Below are 19,157 nucleotides of genomic sequence, written 5' to 3' on the forward strand. Positions count from 1 at the left end.
AAGAATTTCTCATTGCTTCTATTCAGCAGGAAGAAGGCATGGAGAGTTGTCATCCCAATCTTGGGTGTCTGGTTATGGTTATTTTATAAATTATAGATAGGTTGTTTTAAGGGATCATTTGGGAAATGTCAAAATTTTGAAGAGGGAGGAAGTAGGTGGGATGGCTTACTAAATTTATTCTTTTTTTGTTGTTGTTTTTTGTTTTGTTTTGTTTTGTTTTTTTTCAAGACAAGGTTTCTCTGTATAGCCCTGGCTGTCCTGGAACTCACTTTGTAGACCAGGCTGGCCTCGGACTCAGAAATCCGCCTGCCTCTGCCTCCCAAGTGCTGGGATTAAAGACGTGCACCACCACTGCCCAGCTATTAAATTTATTCTTGAATAAAGCATCGTGCAGCCATAATCTTACATTGGTAGAAATCTTTGTAATTGATGTAAAATTGAAGTTACAATTTCTTACATTGGTACAGAATGTATATATTGATATAGAATTAAGATTTTCATTGGTATGGATATGTACATTGGTACAAAATTTGAATTAATATTGTTACTCTTAGGTAGGCATTGGGCCTATGTAATTCATTTAAGAACAAGGTGATTAAGAACACAAGTTAAGGGCCAGATAGTAAACTCATGGTTAGGTTAGATTCTAATTTATTATAATAAAGTGCTTTCAATGTACTCAAATAGAAATGGTTAAGAGTAGCTATAGTTTAACAGTTGAAATATATTTTACATAGATAGTCTTTAAAAACATCAGAAATCCACAGATTGTGACATTTAATGTTCTCATTATTAAGGATTGTTTGACAATGAGACATGTCTGCTCCTGATAGTTTCCCCATTCTCCTTCAAAGAAGAATTGAGCATCTTTATCTTCAGGTCAGGTTGATTATCTTGGCAAGGTAGCCATGGGGCAGAATTGCCTATTTCATCTGCAGACAAAATACTGTCCAAAAAGGACAAACAGGTGGGATAGCCAACTAATAATTTCTGCCAATACAGGGTAAGCTAGCCCTTAATATTCCTACTGCATTTCTGAGTCTGCCAGATGGCTCTGGGGCAAAAGGCTGAAGACAGATGTTCTAACGTTGTAAGAAATGAGGGGACTGTCCAGGTAGTCAGCTGTCTCTACAATTTGTATAAGTTTGAGAAGCTATGCTTGGTGCTTCCTATATACCCAGGTAATATTTAATTCATTCTTGGATTTCTGACAGGATTGAAGATTAATTACACTCCCATAAGCAAACTTAAGTTGTTTAACATTAAAGATATGTTAGAGAATTAAAAACATGGTTTTTAGATGGTGTGACAGGCTAAAATCAAGACATAATTCAGTATAGAATCATAAAGACTAAGTTACAAATGATGGTAGAGTATTTTAAATAATAGACAAATATGATGGACTGGATGTTAATTATATATCATACTCTGCAATTTACATAATTGTTGTGGTTATACTCAATTTATGATTTTTTTATTGGACAGCAAAGATGAGATGTTGGAGATGGATGCTAATGCTTTGGCTCTGTGTGTCCAGGTGTTGAAGGTCCTAGTTCCCAATTGGTTTTTGATCCATCAATAAAGATGCCAACGGCCAATAGGGGGGCACAGTGCAGGACACTGAGAATTGCTTGGGTAGGATGTTGAGAGGCACAGCAGAATCGCCTGAACTGGGGAGAAAAGAAAGGAATGCAGCATCGGCAGGAGATAAAGCCACCCAACCATGTGGGACTTTGGATAAGTGGCCACTGGCCACTTCCATGACTGGCAGGGGAAGGTTTAGGAGTGTCCAGCCTTTGAGGTAGCCAAAGCATTTTAAAGTTAACTGGTGTCTGTGTGTTTTCCATTCGAAGACCCAAGATAGCTCCTGGGTGGGTGTGCACATGCACCTGGCTGGGAGCATAAAGCAGAGTAGTGAAAACTCACCGCTACACTGCTTAGCTCTCTCTGGTGTAGATGCAAGGAAACTCACTGCTACACTGCCTTTCTCTGGTGAAGGTGTGAGGAGTTGTAGTGAAAGCTCACTGCTTAGCTCTGGTGAAGATGTGAGGAGTTGGTATTTTTCAATGACAGACAAAAATGTAATAGAAATACTTGGTTTTATAAGCTTGAAGAATATAAAGTTTGGGAGAACTATTGCAGTTGAGAAATAGGGAAGACACAGGAAGGGCTCTAAATTCTAAATGAAAACTGGGCCTGAATCTCTCCATAACTTCCCTGTTCGCCATCCCTGCCCAGTGATTCTAAGAAGCATCTTTAAGGCTGTACACTAGACAGTTATCCTTGTCAACATAGCAATTTCCAGAACAGCCAGGGATACATAGTGATATCTTATTTACAAACAAACAAACAAACAAACATCCTCCAATATCAAAACACCTGCTATACATGTAATTGAGATTCCAGAAAGACAAGAAAAATGAAGGAAATGAAATAAAAAACCTAAAACCCCCAAACTTTCCAGTATATTGATATAAACTTGTATATTTGATATAAACATATCTAAACTTATAGATTCAAAGAGAGACAGGGAAATAATAGAAAAATTTAAAAGTCTAAACTGAATTATAAATAAATGGTATACCTTAAATCTACCATATCAATTACATTAAATATAAAAGGCCTAAAAGTCCAAAAAAAAAAGTAGAAACTGGCCAGGCAGTGGTGGGGCACGTCTTTAATCCCAGCACTTGGGAGGCAGAGACAGGTGCATTTCTGAGTTCTAGGCCAGCCTGGTCTACAAAGTGAGTTCCAGGACAGCCAGGGCTACACAGAGAAACCCTGTCTTTAAAAACAAAAACAAAAAAAATATAGAAACTGTCAGACTAGATAAAAGGTCATACACACACACATATACACTTACATACATATATACATATATACACACATACACATACATGCACATACACACATATATAGTTTGTTGAGTTTTGTTTGTTTGTTTTGCTTTTCATTTCAGGACTGCTAGATATAGTTCTCTGTCTCTCCTGTGACTCACTGTGTAGAACAGGCTGTACTTGAACTTACAGAGACTCACCTATCTCTACCTCCAAAGTGCCACAACTCAAGGTGTGCACCACCATGCCTGGCTTGGTTTTTCAGTTTTTTAGTCTTTTGTAAGCTGGAATTGAAATCACTGGGTAGCTGAGGATGATTTTGAACTCCTGAGCCTCCTGTTTCTCCCTTCCAAATACTGGAACTACAGACTATTATATCTGCTATTAAGTTTAAAAATTGAGACGCTTTGAAAGTTAAACAATGAAAAGGGTTGTATCATGCAAACAGTAAACAAAAGAAGCCAACGGTAGTAATAATAATATCAGTTAAATACTTTGTGACATGAAGTTAAAAATGATCTATCAAATTTCTGGCTTAGGCTCAGAGAAGGGGCAACAGGTACTCTGTTGGATTACAAAGCCCCTGAGATGGTTCAAGAAGCTGGCCAAGGAGTCAGAGGATGACCCCAAGGCCTCTAAGCAGAAAAAAAAAAGAGGAGCAGAAGTTTAAGGAGCTAAAACAAAGGCTGAGTGAAAGGGCTCCCTGACAATAGGTGAAATAAAAAAACCAGGCAAAGGAGCAAGCTCTTCCTTATGCCTAAGATCATGGTGACTCTTGGTTCATTCCTGGTTAAACACCTGCAGTCCCTGTTATAACATCCTTGGCCCACCTACAAAGTGAGCTGCCTGACATGGGTGCTCAGAACTGAACTGGGGTTCTCCAGCAGAGCAGCAATCACTCTGAACTCTCTCCCACGCCATCTCCTCAGCCCGACACTCTCTTGGTAGACAATATCTATGTCATTTAAAGAGTTGCTTAGCATGAGCTGAGCACCAAGACATCTAAGGGTATAAAAGCTGTCAAAGGACCTGTGTGTGCTGGTGTGTGCCTATCATCTAGAACATGGAGAGGAAAGCAAAGGGCTTCAGGAATCCAAGGCCAATGTTAGCTACAAAGATAATTCAAGGTCAGCCTACATAACACCCTGGATCAAAAAATTAAGTTCTTAAGGCTCCCCAAGAACTAGTAACATTACAAACAGCTTTTAGTCAGCTCACCACATTTCTGTACCCTACCCTCAAAGGCTAAATTTAATTGCCACCGGCCAAAGCAGCAATTCTGGTTATCTTTGATGAGAGTTAAACCTTAGTGGCCCTGTGGATTTAAAAACCAGAACAGCCAGTTACTATTTTATGAATATGGTTAAAGTTTTAGTCATGATATTTCTTTTTAAAAAGATTTATTTATTTATTTTATATATGTGAATTCATTGTAGCCATACAAATGGTTGTGAGTCTTCATGTGGTTGTTGGGAATTGAATTTTTAGGACCTCTGCTCGCTCTGGTCAACCCTGCTTGCTCCAGCCCAAAGATTTAATATTATACGTAAGTACACTGTAGCTGTCTTTAGATGAACCAGAAGAGGGCATCAGATCTCATTACAGATGGTTGTGAGCCACCATGTGGTTGCTGGGATTTGAACTCAGGACCTTTGGAAGAACAGTCAGTGCTCTTTTTTTTTTTAAGATTTATTTATTTATTATATTTAAGTACACTGTAGCTGTCCTCAGACACTCCAGAAGAGGGCGTCAGATCTCGTTATGGATGGTTGTGAGCCACCATGTGGTTGCTGGGATTTGAACTCGGGACCTTCTGAAGAGCAGTCGGCGCTCTTAACCACTGAGCCATCTCGCCAGCCCCAGTCAGTGCTCTTACCCATTGAGCCATCTTGCCAGCCCCCAGTCATGATATTTCTAAAACTAGTGGCTGCATGGACAAAGTTGTCAAACACTTCCTGCATATGAGGAAATAGAAAACCTCAAACACAGCAGGCATCATCTCTCACACCATTCTATTGAAATCCCCCTTTCAGCCCTGTTGCCTGACTTGAAATTTACTCAGCAGCCTTCCAATGCTCTCGTATTTTATCTTACTCATAGGAATTCAGTCTGGGTCTCTAATTTTTTTTTTAAACATATATTCTGTCAACTAAATATGGAGCCAACTTAGATGAGTGCTCCCAGGTACCAGGAGTGTGACAAGACGTGGCATGAAGCATGGACTGGAGGCTAACAAAGACAGCAGTAGCCTGTCTGTCCTGCCTTTGGATTGCTCACTGTCAGACCAGGCATGCTAGCCTAGGCTTTCTTAGAATGGTGTCTTTCAGGAATAGGCTACTCAGTGCACCTTGCTTCTATCTGGCCTTGCCAGAATATCAAGGCTTTTCCTTATGCCAGATAATGGTCCTTATTCACTCTTGTGGATTCCAAGAACAATACTTTCAAAATTTTTGTTCTTGATGAAGGACCAACCAGTCAATGTTTTTTATATAGACTACATAGGAGCCTTGTAAATCTAAGAGGTAGAAGGAATTTCTGCAAAGAAGAAAATGGAAAAGCAGGGAGATCAGAATAAAATGTTTCTGGAAGCACATGGAGTGTGTAACCCTGGGATCAGAACTCAACCTGACTCAAAGATCCCCTGAGCCACCTCACCGTCCTTGTTATGTAAGGGAGTAATATTCGCGTCTTCTTTTCCAAGGAGGATGGGAATTCTGAACACAGAGTATATCTCCTGGGCAAGAGCACTGACCGTGAAGGTTAGAGGTCATTTTTGTTTTCATTTCTCTGTGTATGTGTGTGTTGAGGATGAATGCAAAGCCTTGGGCATGCTAGACAAGCACTTGGCCACTCCGATACATCTTTATCTCAGGTGTACCTCACAGTGGACTATCTAACAATGGGATCACCTGTCAGTATCTACCATAAATATTTTCTAGACTATTATTACATAATCTAAACCTTCCATCAGTGTTTTCTACTATGCTTAAGAAGACTAGCTAGTCTCAAGAACAAGGAGTGGCAATTAGTTCATTTCTCACACTTAAAAAAATGTTATTTTTACAAAAAGTGAGTTACTAAGATAGAAAGTTAACTTAAAATCATTTCTAATCTAAACTGGGAGAGGTAGTCTGTTGTTTCAACAGCTCAGTTTCCTCAGTGTGGTGGTACCCTCTTCCTTCCTCGTCCTTCCTCCCCTGAGAAAGTCTTCACAACACCCCAAGGTACCACTAACAATGCTATTAATGCTACGGATCATTGAAATCCAGGCATCATGGTCACTACACGCCTAAATGCCACCACAAGCACAAAGTAAAGACACACTTGAAAGCAGTCAAATTTTAACCTCAAACTTTCTCCCAAACGAATCTCTCCCCTTGCTACCAATAAGTGGGTTCTGTGTAAATCAAAAGGACATTGTCCTTCAGAACACAGAACAAAATAATGCTTTATCTAAGTAGGAAAAAAGTCATGAGATATGCTTCAAAACACATCTTAGTGTTGAAAATTTCTCAACAAAATTTTAAAAAGAAAAAAAAAACCTCTTCCCTTTCTTCTAACTCAGATTCCCAATTTCTCTCCTTTTCCTGTCAGACTTATCAAGTGTATGCTCAGCTTCTGCGCTGGTCTCTCCTGGGGACATCTTAAGAGATGAAAACAAGCCTCTTGCCGGGCATGGTGGCGCACGCCTTTAATCCCAGCACTTGGGAGGCACAGGCAGGTGGATTTCTGAGTTCTAGGCCAGCCTGGTCTACAAAGTGAGTTCCAGGATAGCCAGGGCTACACAGAGAAACCCTGTCTCGAAAAAAACAAAACAAAACAAACAAAACAAAACAAAACAAAAAAACAAAAAAAAAACAAAACAAAAAAAAAAGAAAGAAAGAAAGAAAAAAGAAAGCAAGCCTCTTTGGCTAAGTTCCTGGGAATTGAATCCAGAGCTGCACATGTGCTAGGCACACATGGTAGCTCTAAACTGAGCTCTCAGCCCCTTAGGTGTGCATCTGTAAAGAATGAGAGGGGGTTTCCACCTCTCCTTTATTCCTTCTTGGGTACTGGGATTCAAATACAATAGCTAGAGCTGAACTGATGGGGCTAGAGTGACAGCCCAGTGGATCAAGTGTTTACTGTGCACGCATGAGGACCTGATTCATGTAAAAGCCAGGCATGGCTGAAAACACTCGTGTAACCCCAGTGTGTACGTGCATGCATGCATGCATGTGTGCATGTACACGCATACACGCACATGTTTTATGTGTGCAAGTGTGTGCCTGTTGGGGGATAGTGAGACACAGAGAGAGACAGGTGTGGCCGAGAGGCTTGCTTACAAAGCCAGTCTACCTAACATGGTAAGCCCCAGGTTCAGTGAGAGACCATGTCCCATCCCCAAAGAAAAAGAGAACAAAGGAAAGGAAAAGAGAGAAAGATAGAGAGTGACAGAACACTCTATGTCAACTCCCAGCTGCCACATGTACACACATGCATGAGCACCTTTCTATTTACACATATGTACATCACATAAAACAACAACAAAACTCAAACAACAACAAAACCTGGACTGAGGAAATGCCTCAGTCTGTTCAATAAAATCATGAGTCTGACCCTCAGAACCCACTCTATAAACTGCTCCTGGGGTTGGACATGGAAGAGCACTGGCTGTTCTTCCAGAGGATCTGGGTTCAATTTCCAGCACCTATGTTGCAGCTCATGACTGTCTGTAACTCTGATCCCTGGGGATCCGATACCCTCTCTGGCCTCCACAGCTATCAGGCACAGGTCTGGAACAAAGACATTCATGTAGGCAAAAATACATACACATAAAAATAAATAAAAATTTTAAAAAGCAGGACATGGGCATGGTGGTGCACATCTGTAATCCCAGCATTAAAGAGGTAGAGACAGGCAGCTTTTTTGGGTACCACTGGCTAGCCAGACTTGTCTGTTTGCCAAGCTCTAGGCCAGTGAGAGACCCTGCCTCATAAAATTAAAAAACCAGGGATGGTATCTGAGGAACAATACCCAGGGTTGTCCTCTGGCTTCTACATAAATACATGTCACATACACACACACACACACACACACACACACACACACACACACACACACACACACACACACAGAGTCAGAGGAGTGCCTGCGTTCTGGCACTGATGTGTACCAGACAAGCTGTGTCCACCTTCTGGACTTCCATGGGAAAGAAAGACATCATTGCCTAGACTTTACCCCACTTTGGTGCTGGGGATCCACCCCAGGGCCTCACGCATGCTAAGCAGGTGTTCTAACACTCAGTCCAACCTGGATCTTGCTGGGCCATTGTTGCTTTGTGTCTCCCACCCCTTGCAGCCAAGCCAGCTCTGACTCTACAGAATGAACACTTCCCTGCTCTGCATGCACTGTCACTTCAGCTGGACTATAGGTTCCTGGGGGATATAAGCTCTGATACTGCACAGCTCCAAAATACTTAATGACTGACCTAGATTTCAATGAGCTTGCTATTACATAATTCTGGATGGGTCACTCTTTAATATTAGCTGGGGGCAGAACATAATGATAAATGAGTTTTTTTTTTTTTTTTTTTTTTTTTTTAAAGGGCCAAGGTAACAGCTGGTCCAGATATAGTCAGATTCACCTTTTTCCTCCTGTTTTTGTTTTGCTCCAGGGAATCAATTCAGGGAATGAAAAGAGAGTTTAAGAAAACATGGTATTATTCTGGCACATAATACTACCTATTCTGGTACTACTACATGTAGGTTTCTTTTATTATGTTTGTTTTTTGTTTTTTTTTTTTTTTAATTTCATTTTCTTGATGAGTGTTTCACAACGTTGCTCAGGCAGGGCTCCAAATTCTGGAGCTCAAGTGCTCCTCTTGCCTCAGCCTCCTAAGTAGACTATAGGTATAGCACCACAAATAAAGATTCTGTGTGTGTGTGTGTGTGTGTGTGTGTGTGTGTGTGTGCATGTGTGTATTGCTACAGTATTCACGTGGAGGCCAAAGGACAACCTCTGGTGTCAGTCCTCAAATTCTACTTTGTTTGAAACAGGGTCTCTGTCATTATCATCTGCTTCATATGCCAGGCTCACTGGCCTATGATCTCCTGGGGTTCTCCTGTCTTTAGACACATTTCCTGGGAGGAGCAGTGCTGTATGATGTCTGCTTTTGTTGTTGTTTTTTCTTTAAACATGGGTCCCAGGGGGGTCTCAAATACAACTTCACATGCTTGCATGGTCAACTGTTTTATCATCTTGAGTGAGTTCTTCAATCTCTGAATTGAGTTTTTTAAAGAACCCAGCATAGGGCTGGAGAGGAGGCTCAGTGTTAAGGGCACTAGCTATTCTTCCAGAGGACCCGGGGTTAATTTCCAGCATCCACATGGCAGCTCACAACTGTCTGTAACTCCAGTTGTAGAGAATCTAGAGCCCTCAGACAGACATATATGCAGGTAAAACACCAATGCACATGAATAAAAATAAATACATCTTTAAAAAGCAGCAGCTCCAACACGATGATAGTATCTGCCACTTGGGAGTGACAATGCATGCCATCTGTATCACCTGGGAGGCAGAGGTAGAGAACTTAAGAGTCCATACCAGCCTGGACTACATACTGAGTTCTAGGCTAGCCTAGGCTAAAAGTGAGATCCTGTCTCAAAGGAAAAAGACATTTTGTTATTAGAGGGAACAAATCATTTCCTAGTCCTCTGATTTCCATGGGATGTTCTTCTTGTAGTCTCGACCTTTCTTATCTAACATGCTCTCTAGGAAATGGATGCCTCAGATTGACAAAACTGAAAAGAAAAGAATCCTTCAATTGGACAATCTGCACCATGGTACTGTGAAGACGATCATAAGACGGTCACAATAGGCAGATCAAATATTCTCCTTCTAAGTCTATTTACTTTTGACCTTGTTAGGAACACCTTTGCTTATATAAACTTTGGCCTAGTTTCCTTCCTGTCAATCATTGATTTTGAGTGAGTGGAAAATGTGTTTACATTGACTATAAACCCTTCTGATTCATTCATTCATAGACTGGGAATTAGATTCCCTCTAATGTCTCAGTATCTTACCAGACAGCATCCAAAGCTCCTTGCTGACCTGACAGAACTCATGCCCCTCCCAAGCAACCTGTTTTACATAAGGTAATAAGCGGAGCTAGGTCCTGTCATCACATGGATGTTTATCTCTGTCAACAAAACTCTGTATTAGGAGACATTATACCAACGTCCACATGTTCTTCATAGGAAATGAGCTGTGTGTGGCTTGTGCTTCTAAATTATAAAATTTGCTACTCTGAAGAGACACCAGGAGATGAAAGAAAGAAAACAAACTTTTCTACAACACACTTTGTACAATCAAGTACTGTGTACATCCCAACTAGGTTCTCTGAAGCAGAAGAGAGAACTGTGGAGGGGGGATTCAGTTAACTGCTTGGAATGCTCTGTAAGTGGCGGTCCCGACAGGAGTCCAGGTTTAACTTGAAAGCCCATCTAGGGCTCACAAAGCTTCGTCAGCTGGCAAAGCCCCAGCCACACCCCTAACAACTGAGCTCCTGTCTTGCTTCTTTAGAACCCAGCACAGCTTTCTTTCAAGCTTTCAGATTTATGTTTCACCTCGGGGGTCTCTGAAACTGCCTGTACTCCGTGGTAAAAGGGAAAAACATTATGTAATTCTCAGTCCCCTCTCACTGATTCTGAGAGGACCATCTGATTTGCCCTGGTCTGACTGTTGGAACGTTGCTGAAGGAATACTGTGGGAGTTCTCAGCTGGGCAGAGGCCATTATAGCTTCTCTGCTCAGAAACCTTCTTCCACCAACAGAGCAGTTCAGGGTGAACCTGCATGCAGGTGAAGCACCATGAGGGCTGAGCCGAGTAGCCCCAGCCAAGGTCCCCCCACCCCACCCTCCCCAGCATCTAGCTGTCTCGACAGCTGACAACATATGCACAAATGATCCTGGCCAAGGCCCCAAAATACCTTCAGCAACCTTAGCCCAAACTGCCCATCCTTGGGACTGAGCAAAGCAGCTGTTTTAACCCACTAAGCGCTGGGAGGGTTTGTTAAATGACAAAGCTAACTGATACAGCCTCTCCAACTTACAGCAGAGACTTGACATTTTTTTTTCTCAAGGCTTTATTTGTAGAACTCAGACACTCTGAGTGTTGTGTTGCATGTACTTATTAGCATGGGTATATGCATGTGGGTACATGTGTGTGGAAGGAAGTGGTTAATTCCGGCTGCCTTTCCTTAATCACTATCTGCGATTGGTTTTTCAAGGGTCTCTAAGTGAGCCTGAAGCTCACCATCCTGAGTAGACTGGCTGGTCTAATGAGTTTCAGGGTTTGGCTTCCATCTCCCTGGTGCTGGGGTTACAGGAACACATCACTGTGTCCAGGCTTTTTTTCTTTTTAAAAAAGATTATTTATTTCTATTTCATGTGTATGAGTGTTTGTTAGCATATATGTATGTGTACCATGTTGCATGCCTTGTGCCCACATGCTCAAAAGAGAGTCTAGAATTAGTTTTACAGGCAGCTGTGAGCTGCCATGTGGTGCTGGGAACTAAACCTGATCCTCTGCAAGAGCAGCGAGTGTTCCTAACTGCTGATCTACTTCTCCAGTCCCTGAGCTCGGTTTTTCAAGTGGATTCTGAGGATCCAAATTCAGGTTCTCATGTTTACTGTGCAGGAACTGCACCGGCTGAGCCATTTCCTCAGCGAGAGGAAACTCTTGACAACGAGAAAGAAAGTTCTAGGCCCCAAGGTCACTGGTGAGCTCCCTGATAAGGGCTGGCTTGCTCCTTCCCTCTCCGGGCAAAGGCCAGTCGGATTCAGCCCAGACCTCCTCACTCTCACACAGTGAGTGCGCATGAAACCTGGGTTAGGTCTGCAGAAGCTCCTGAACCCAGAGTAGGGACAAATTCATAGTTGCAACCCTCTGAGGCTGGAGCGGGAGGACCAGAAGTTCAAGGTTATTCTAGTTCTTCAAGCAGCAGTCAAGGAACTGGTACAGCCTTCTCACAAGGTCCCAGAGAGAAATGCAAGGTTGCTGATTATTTCTTGCCTTCCTTACATTTTGGCTACATTTTAACTTTGAGGTTAGCCTGAGCTATGTAAGATCCAGTCTCAAGATTGGAGTGGGGAGTAGCTTTGTAGATCCCCAGCTTTTTAGCATGACCAAGTTTGAGCCGTAAATTAGAAATAAGCGTTTTAACTGGATGTTGTTTAAAAATGAAATAATCAGAGATTCTTGCTACTTCCTAGCAACCGAGTTCCAAAATATTGTATCTGAGCTTCTGAGAGAATGCTCTTTCATGGACAGAAGAGGCTTTGCCTGTGTAAGATCAGAATTAACTTGTTAAAACAGAATTTTGGTTGGGCAGTGGTAGCGCACGCCTTTAATCCCAGCACTTGGGAGGCAGAGGCAGGCAGATTTCTGAGTTCGAGGCCAGCCTGGTGGTCTACAGAGTGAGTTCCAGGACAGCCAGGGCTATACAGAGAAACCCAGTCTCAAAAAAACCAAACCAAACCAAAAAAACAACAACCAAACAAACAAAAAAAACAGAACTTTCTGTTATGCCATTCCCCTCTTCGCATCAAAATGTTTTTATCCACATAAATTTAACCTTAGTTTTTCTAACAATCAAGTGTTTCTAGTTTAGCAAGAGTTAATGCTAAGACACAAGTCACAGACTGTACCATTGCAATATAACCATCAGCTAAGAAAGACTAATACACACACACCACTATTTTCCTAATTGCCCTGCTTTAAGACTCTGGAGCTGAATCTGAAATGTAAAGCTGCTAAGTCACATGGAAAATTTGTACCTGGTGGCTAAGTTGAATAATGGCGGCTCAAAAATGCTGTGGTATCAGCTGGCTACCAGCCACAAGCACCTGCAAATTCAGGTGCACAAAAAAAGGAACTGACTGCCTGTGGAAAAATAAGGATGACCTACAAGCTGATGCTGAGCGTTTTTTACACTTGGACCTAAGCTAGGCAGATAAGATCAGAAATCTAAGGTCCAAATTCAAAGTGTGGTGTGAGAGCCTCTGTCTACTGTCTCAGGAGATTGGAGATGCTGTTCTGCATAGCACTGCTCCATTGGGAGCTGCAGCTGTACATTGTGGGGGTGCGGGGAGGTAGCTCTAATTTCATTTGTTCATTTACCCTCGGTTCATGTGGTTAGTATGCTAAGAATCATTTCCTGTGAGGTGATCAGTTAGGAAAGGGAGAAAAAAGAATCCGATGTAAGTAATAAGTAATAGCTTAGGAGATTGCCTGTGTGTGAGAAAGGGGTGAGGGAGAAGGAGAGGGAAAGACAGAGGTATACACCTAAGGGGGGGGGGGGAACTTGTTTTTTTGTTTTGTTTTGTTTTGTTTTGTTTTGTTTTTTGAGACAGGGTTTCTCTGTGTAGCCCTGCCTCTCCTGGAACTCACTCTGCCTCCCAAGTGGTGGGCTTTAAAGGCATGGACCACCACAGTGGCGGTGGTGGGATGAGGGTTGCGATATGTACCCTAATAGCCTAGAGCTTCCTACAAAGACTAAGCTAGCCATGAACTCACAGAAGTCTACCTGCCTCTGCCTCCTTTTGCTGGGATTATAGGTGTGCTCCATCATGATCACTCAGCCCGAAATATTAACATATTTGTAAGAATTAAGTGAAAAACAGGAAACAATCTTTTCCAGGTACCTGTATCCTAATTCTTCACTGAGATGGATCATATGAAGGATGTAGGATTCCTTGCTTGTTCCAGTGAGGCCAGGTAAGAGCAAGATAGTAGGTCTGGTGCTGGCATCCACATAGCACATACTGTTATTGTTATCAAACCAGTCCAGTGAGATCTGTCCTCCGTCTGCAGTTTTAATGAGTTCACTGCAAGTGACAGTTCCAAAGGCATTACTGAGCAGTCCTTTCAGTTGCATCTTGGTGTTTTCATTCTATAAATATGACATTATCTGGTCATCTCAAAATAACTTAACCTAAATTTGCAAATATATACATAGCTATAAAAGTCACCTCCTTTCATTACAAAAATATTATGAAGATTAATGCTTATTTTCAGCAGCCTCAATAAAAGGTTATAGGTAAAAAATGAACTCCAAAAGGGAATATTAGGGTAATTGGTGTGTGTGTTAATGTGGTAAAAATGAATTATATACATGAACAAAATTATCAAAGAATCAATAAAATATTTTAATTAAAAAAAAGCTTCAAAGAACTTCAAATATTTGGGTGGGAGTGTGGCTTTTCAATTTATCTGTGGTACCACACACACATATACACACACATAGCCCTTTATATATCTACATTAATTATTTCCTTATTACTCTCAAGTGCCCAGCATTTAACCCCTATTTGATTGAGGTCATACAGATACCGCCAGGAAATTATGAGGAAGTCCAAGGCTGACTGGTTCTATGCTACAGCTCTTTTGACTCAGTGATGAAGCCCCTGAGTACCTTGAAAAAATCTGCTTCTTGAACAACTTCTCACATAGCATCTGAGGGCCCAAAAGTACAAATTGGCAGGGGGGAAAAAAGAGGAACTCTGGAAAGACTAGATGACTCAGGGAAATTAGTAACAGACACCATCTAAATCTCCTAGTTAGATATGTTCCCATCCATGTTGGCAACACCTCAAAGACATTATCCTCAAAAATCCATGTGCTTATTACTGAGTTCTTTTGTGAGGAGACACACAAAACCTAACGCTATTGATAGCTGTCTAACCCCTATCCCAGGATCCCCAACATATGAATACATCAGTGCATCTTATCAAGGCGTCTAGGTCCTCAAGGACAAATTGGACAACAGTAACACAGCTCCCCTCTGCTCCCTCCCCCCAAAGAGCTTCTCACATCCCAGAAGTAAGACAGGACGTTCATTCTGTCCATTCACATTAGGATGAAAAGGAGACAAAACAAAACAAAGTAAAAAGGTGGGGAGGGGCAATAGCTGAATATTTTCCTGCAGCTGGAGGTAGGTGGGTAGACCCCACACCCCTCCCATTTTCTTGTCTCTTTAACATTGTTTCTTTTTGTTAACCACAGGTGCATTAACTAAGATCTGGAAGCGGGAATTAAAACCTGTGATTTAGAAGACACATCTCAAGATGGACATTCACTTACTTCCTGTATTGCACCGGGGGTTTGGAAGTGATGAAGGGTCTCAGCAATGTCTGTCCTCGGCTCTCCCAGCACCAGACCGTCGGGTAATAGGTTTCTGTCACCACGGGACAGTGGTCCTGTAGGAAGCGGCTGAAACTCTCCCCTCCAATCACTAACTGGGGTTTCTGCCGGGAGAAGCAGCATCGGTAAGGGGTCCAGAACAAAGTTTACGGCGGTCGTAAACCAGCAACCAGTGGACTTAGCAGTGTCCCCACCCGAAGGCCACGAGCGAGCCCTCCGATTCCATCTCCCCGGAGACTGACGCACAGAATTCATAATCACAACAGTCCCAATCTGCGCTCAGTCGCATCCCAGGAGAAAGACGAACAGAGTCCGGGTGCCCTTCCCGAAGTACTGCAGCTGTGCAGGCCGGACCGAGGCCGGGAGGACCTAGGGGCAGGACCTTGAACCTCAGCCGGAGGCTAGGGTCGCCTGCGCAACCGCGGATCCCCCCGGGCCCGCCACGCTCCACTGCCCCCGCCCCCAGCTCACCTTGGCAATGCTACTCAGGTAGTAGCAAGCATAGGCAACGCTGAATCCCAAGATCAGTGACAAGCCCACGCCCGAGCCGAAGAAGCCGACGCGAACCTGGTGCTCCAGGTAGAGCGCCAGCTCCCGGGACAGCACCCGCAGGTCCATGGCCAGGCGCTGCATAGTGCGAGCCCTGCTCAACTGCAGCGGAGGCCAGCTCGCCGGAGCGCCGGGGAACGGAGACGCCGGGAGGAGGCGCCTACGGGGTGGAGCACGGCTTTTGCCTCAGCCAACGGCGGCCCGGGAGGCGTGGCCCGTCCCGTTCCGTCCCACCCTACCTGAGAACCTTCCAGACGCCAGCTGGACCGCCCGGAGGCCGTGGACCCCCAGTGTCCCTTCAGAGCCAGGAGAGAGCTCGCGAGCTAGACGAAAACAGACCGGGCCGCCACTTGACCTTGAATTAGTAGACTCGGCCCAGCTCGGGAGGCCGCAGTTTGCAGAGGGCCCGCACTTGCTCCAGAATCCAAAGCAGACGCGGAAGGAGAGCTTGCACAACGCAGGAAGAGTATCCTCTGTCCCACTGGAGCTTGCGTCTCTAGGGAGACTGTTTAAAGAAAAAAAACATCCCATCAATTGCAAGACACTCACGCTAGACTTTCAATCTCTCGGTGAATCTTTTATAGCTAAGGGCTATTAAATGAGAACTAGGTCTAGAAACTGGTAATAGGATTCAATCATGTGATTGATTAATTAACTCACAGGTGTATGGCTACCTAGGATGAGCACAGGAAACCATTTATGAAGTAGGTTCTCTTAGGCTTGTTTGTGGCAACATGACAGAAGTCTGAGAGTAAAGATATCTGAAACAAGGGTGGCAAGATTAAACGAGGAAACAGCAAAGGTAAGGGCTGCCAAGACTACAAAAAACTGTCACAAAGTTCAAAATTATTTGAATATATTGCTTTTTTTTTTTCTTTTTAAAGACAGTCTTACCTAGCTCAGGCTGAACTTGAACTCACTATGTAGCTAAGAACTTAAAATTTTCCTACTTTCACCTTCCTAGTGCTGGGATCATCAGCCAAACTGGGATTGTCACCAACCTAAGTTTATACCCTGCAAGGGATAGAACTCAGGGCTCTGTGCCTGCTAGGCAAGCACTCTACCAACTGAGCTACATCCCTAGCTATAGATTGCCTATGTTTATAGCAGCACCTGGGACTTGTATTTGTGGATTACAGTATGAGATAGCAATACATGTGTAACCTATAGGGATCAATTCAGGGTAACTAGCCTATCTGTTGCTGCGGATAGTCAGCACCTCTGTGCTGGGGTCCTAATAGTTATGGAATAATAAAGTGTTGTCAACAAGTTAGGAGTGATTGTAAGTTAGTGATCTCTCACTTCACAGGGAGATGAGATGGGCTGGAAGTGAGCGCTTTACTTGGCTTTGCCTTGGTCGTTGAAGCTAACTGGAGTTGGTCTCCAGAATAACTGTTCACCTTCACTGAGAAAGGCTCCCTGGATATCGCTGTCTCACTTTGTTTTGTTTTTGTTTCTCTAGACCAGCAGTTCTCAACCTGTGGGACTTGGCCACTTTGGGGGCAGAACGACCCTTTCACAGGGGTGGCATACCCAATGTCCTGCATAGCAGGTATTTATGACTCATGACAGTAGCTCAGCTAACTACTTTCACTGAAAGTAGTTAAGGGACCAGCCTGGGCTACAGGAGGCTCCGCCCTCTTCCCCAGTATTGCAGAGTGGGACTCATGATGGCAATGGTCTTGCTTTTTGATTTGTCCTTGAGCTCCTGGTTTTTATTGTTTTTCCTCTGTGTGTGTGTGTGTGTGTTTCTGGGGATTGCGCCCACAGTCCCATGCAATGTTGAAAGTGCTCCTCTGTCAAGTTATATCCTCAGCTCTCATTTTCAACTACAATCTATAGTGAAAGGTAACTGGAGAAGAATTTCTGAAGATAAGTGAGCGAAGACTTAAAAGTTAGCCCCCCTGTGGTTGCTATTACTGAGGAGGCAGAGAGTGAGAGTGACTGATAGAGGAAAGAGGCTGTGTTGCTGGAAACTGGAAGTCCAGGCTGAAGGACCTCATCTGACAAGGGTCTCATACATGGCCAACATCAGAAAGGCAGCAGGTTGTGCAGAAGAGGCAAACAGAAGTGCTCTCACAATGTCTGCTCTTTAGCACCTACCCAGTCCCATGAAACCAAAGACTTACTGCCTCAAGAATGAACTGAGTCCTTCCAGAAAGGGAGGAACCCTCTTGACAACCCAATTACCTCTTCAAGTCCTCACTCATATTAGGGACAACATTTTTACATCAATTTCAAAGGTATCATACCATATTCAAATATAGCACATAAAATAAATCTCTAAATAAGTTAAAACTTTCAACTCTTCAATCAATATTCAATAATAAGGAACCCAGTAGGAAAGTGTTTTTCTGTTATACTTTTGTTGTTTAGATTTATTTTTTCATTTTCTGTATGCATGTGCATGTTGAGGTCCTTCAAGCCTCTGAGCTGGAGCTGCAAACAGTTGTGAACTACCTCACCTGTGGATACTGGGCAGTGAATTCCAGTTTTCTGCAAGAGCAGCAAATGCTCTTAACCATTTTCCTATGCCTAATTCCATAGTGAACATTTGTCAAACAGTTAAAAGTTGTTTTTAAGAACAACTTAAAGCTGGGCATGGTGGTGCACGCCTTTAGTCCCAGCACTTGGGAGGCAGAGGCAGGTGGATTTCTGAGTTCGAGGCCAGCCTGGTCTACAGAGTGAATTCCAGTACAGCCAGGGCAACACAGAGAAACCATCTCAAAAAACAAACAAACAAACAAACAAACAAACAAACAAAGAACAACTTAAAACTTACATATATCTCACACAAAAAGGTATATTACTAACAGGAATGCTGAAAACATTTTATTTTATTTTATTTTATTTTATTTTATTTTATTTTATTTTGGCAGTTTCTTGTTAAGTAGCCATGGATGGCCTGAAACTTAGTATATAGGCTTGGCTGGCCCAGATCTTGCAACAGTACTGTGTTGGCCTCCTGAATGCTGACTCAAAGTCAAAACATTCCAAGATTTAATGGAAGGCAAGGTTTAAATAGGAACAAAATCACTGCAAGCTTTGTGTAATATACCATACCATATATAATTGAAATGGACTATTATAAAAACACAGAAAATCTACCTTTAATATATATTATATTTAATATATACTATATAGCACATATAATTTATATAATATAATATAAAAATACATATAGCAATATAATATATTATTTATAACAATATTTTAAATATGCTATATACAATGTTGATATATGCTATATATTTTACATATATATATATATATATATATATAGTATATGATATGGCATATATGCCATACTATATGTTATATGGCATATATTATATAATATAGCATATTATATATTTACAGCATATATAATATAGCATACATTATATATGCATATATAACATGAAGCACATATTATATACATGTAAGTATATATATCTCCAGATAAATACAAAAGAGAAAAGAATGGATGATTCCAAAGAGTGAAAATAGGCAGCTAGATATGAAAAACATAATTGACTTGTCATTAAATACCTTTTTATACCTTTTAAATTTTGTATCATGTTTTTGTATCACATGCAAATGATAACA

General features: G+C 42.3%; 1 protein-coding gene across 1 annotated transcript in view; it reads right to left on the bottom strand.

Annotated features, from left to right (window-relative positions):
* Nucleotides 1–15,724, bottom strand: part of Abhd3 (abhydrolase domain containing 3, phospholipase) — a 62,854-nt gene extending 47,130 nt beyond the window's left edge. Inside the window, exons 1-3 of the mRNA XM_021150624.3 lie at nt 15,492–15,724; nt 14,961–15,124; nt 13,523–13,705 (exon numbers count right to left, since the gene is read on the bottom strand). Of these exons, the coding sequence (XP_021006283.1) occupies nt 13,523–13,705; nt 14,961–15,124; nt 15,492–15,653 (509 nt within the window). The 5' untranslated portion in view covers nt 15,654–15,724. The remainder of the gene's footprint in view (nt 1–13,522; nt 13,706–14,960; nt 15,125–15,491) is intronic.
* Between the last annotated feature and the right edge of the window lie 3,433 nt (nt 15,725–19,157).

Source organism: Mus caroli, unplaced genomic scaffold (genome assembly GCF_978045245.1).
Source record: "Mus caroli unplaced genomic scaffold, Mus_caroli_1 scaffold_19, whole genome shotgun sequence".
Lineage (NCBI taxonomy): Eukaryota > Metazoa > Chordata > Mammalia > Rodentia > Muridae > Mus > Mus caroli.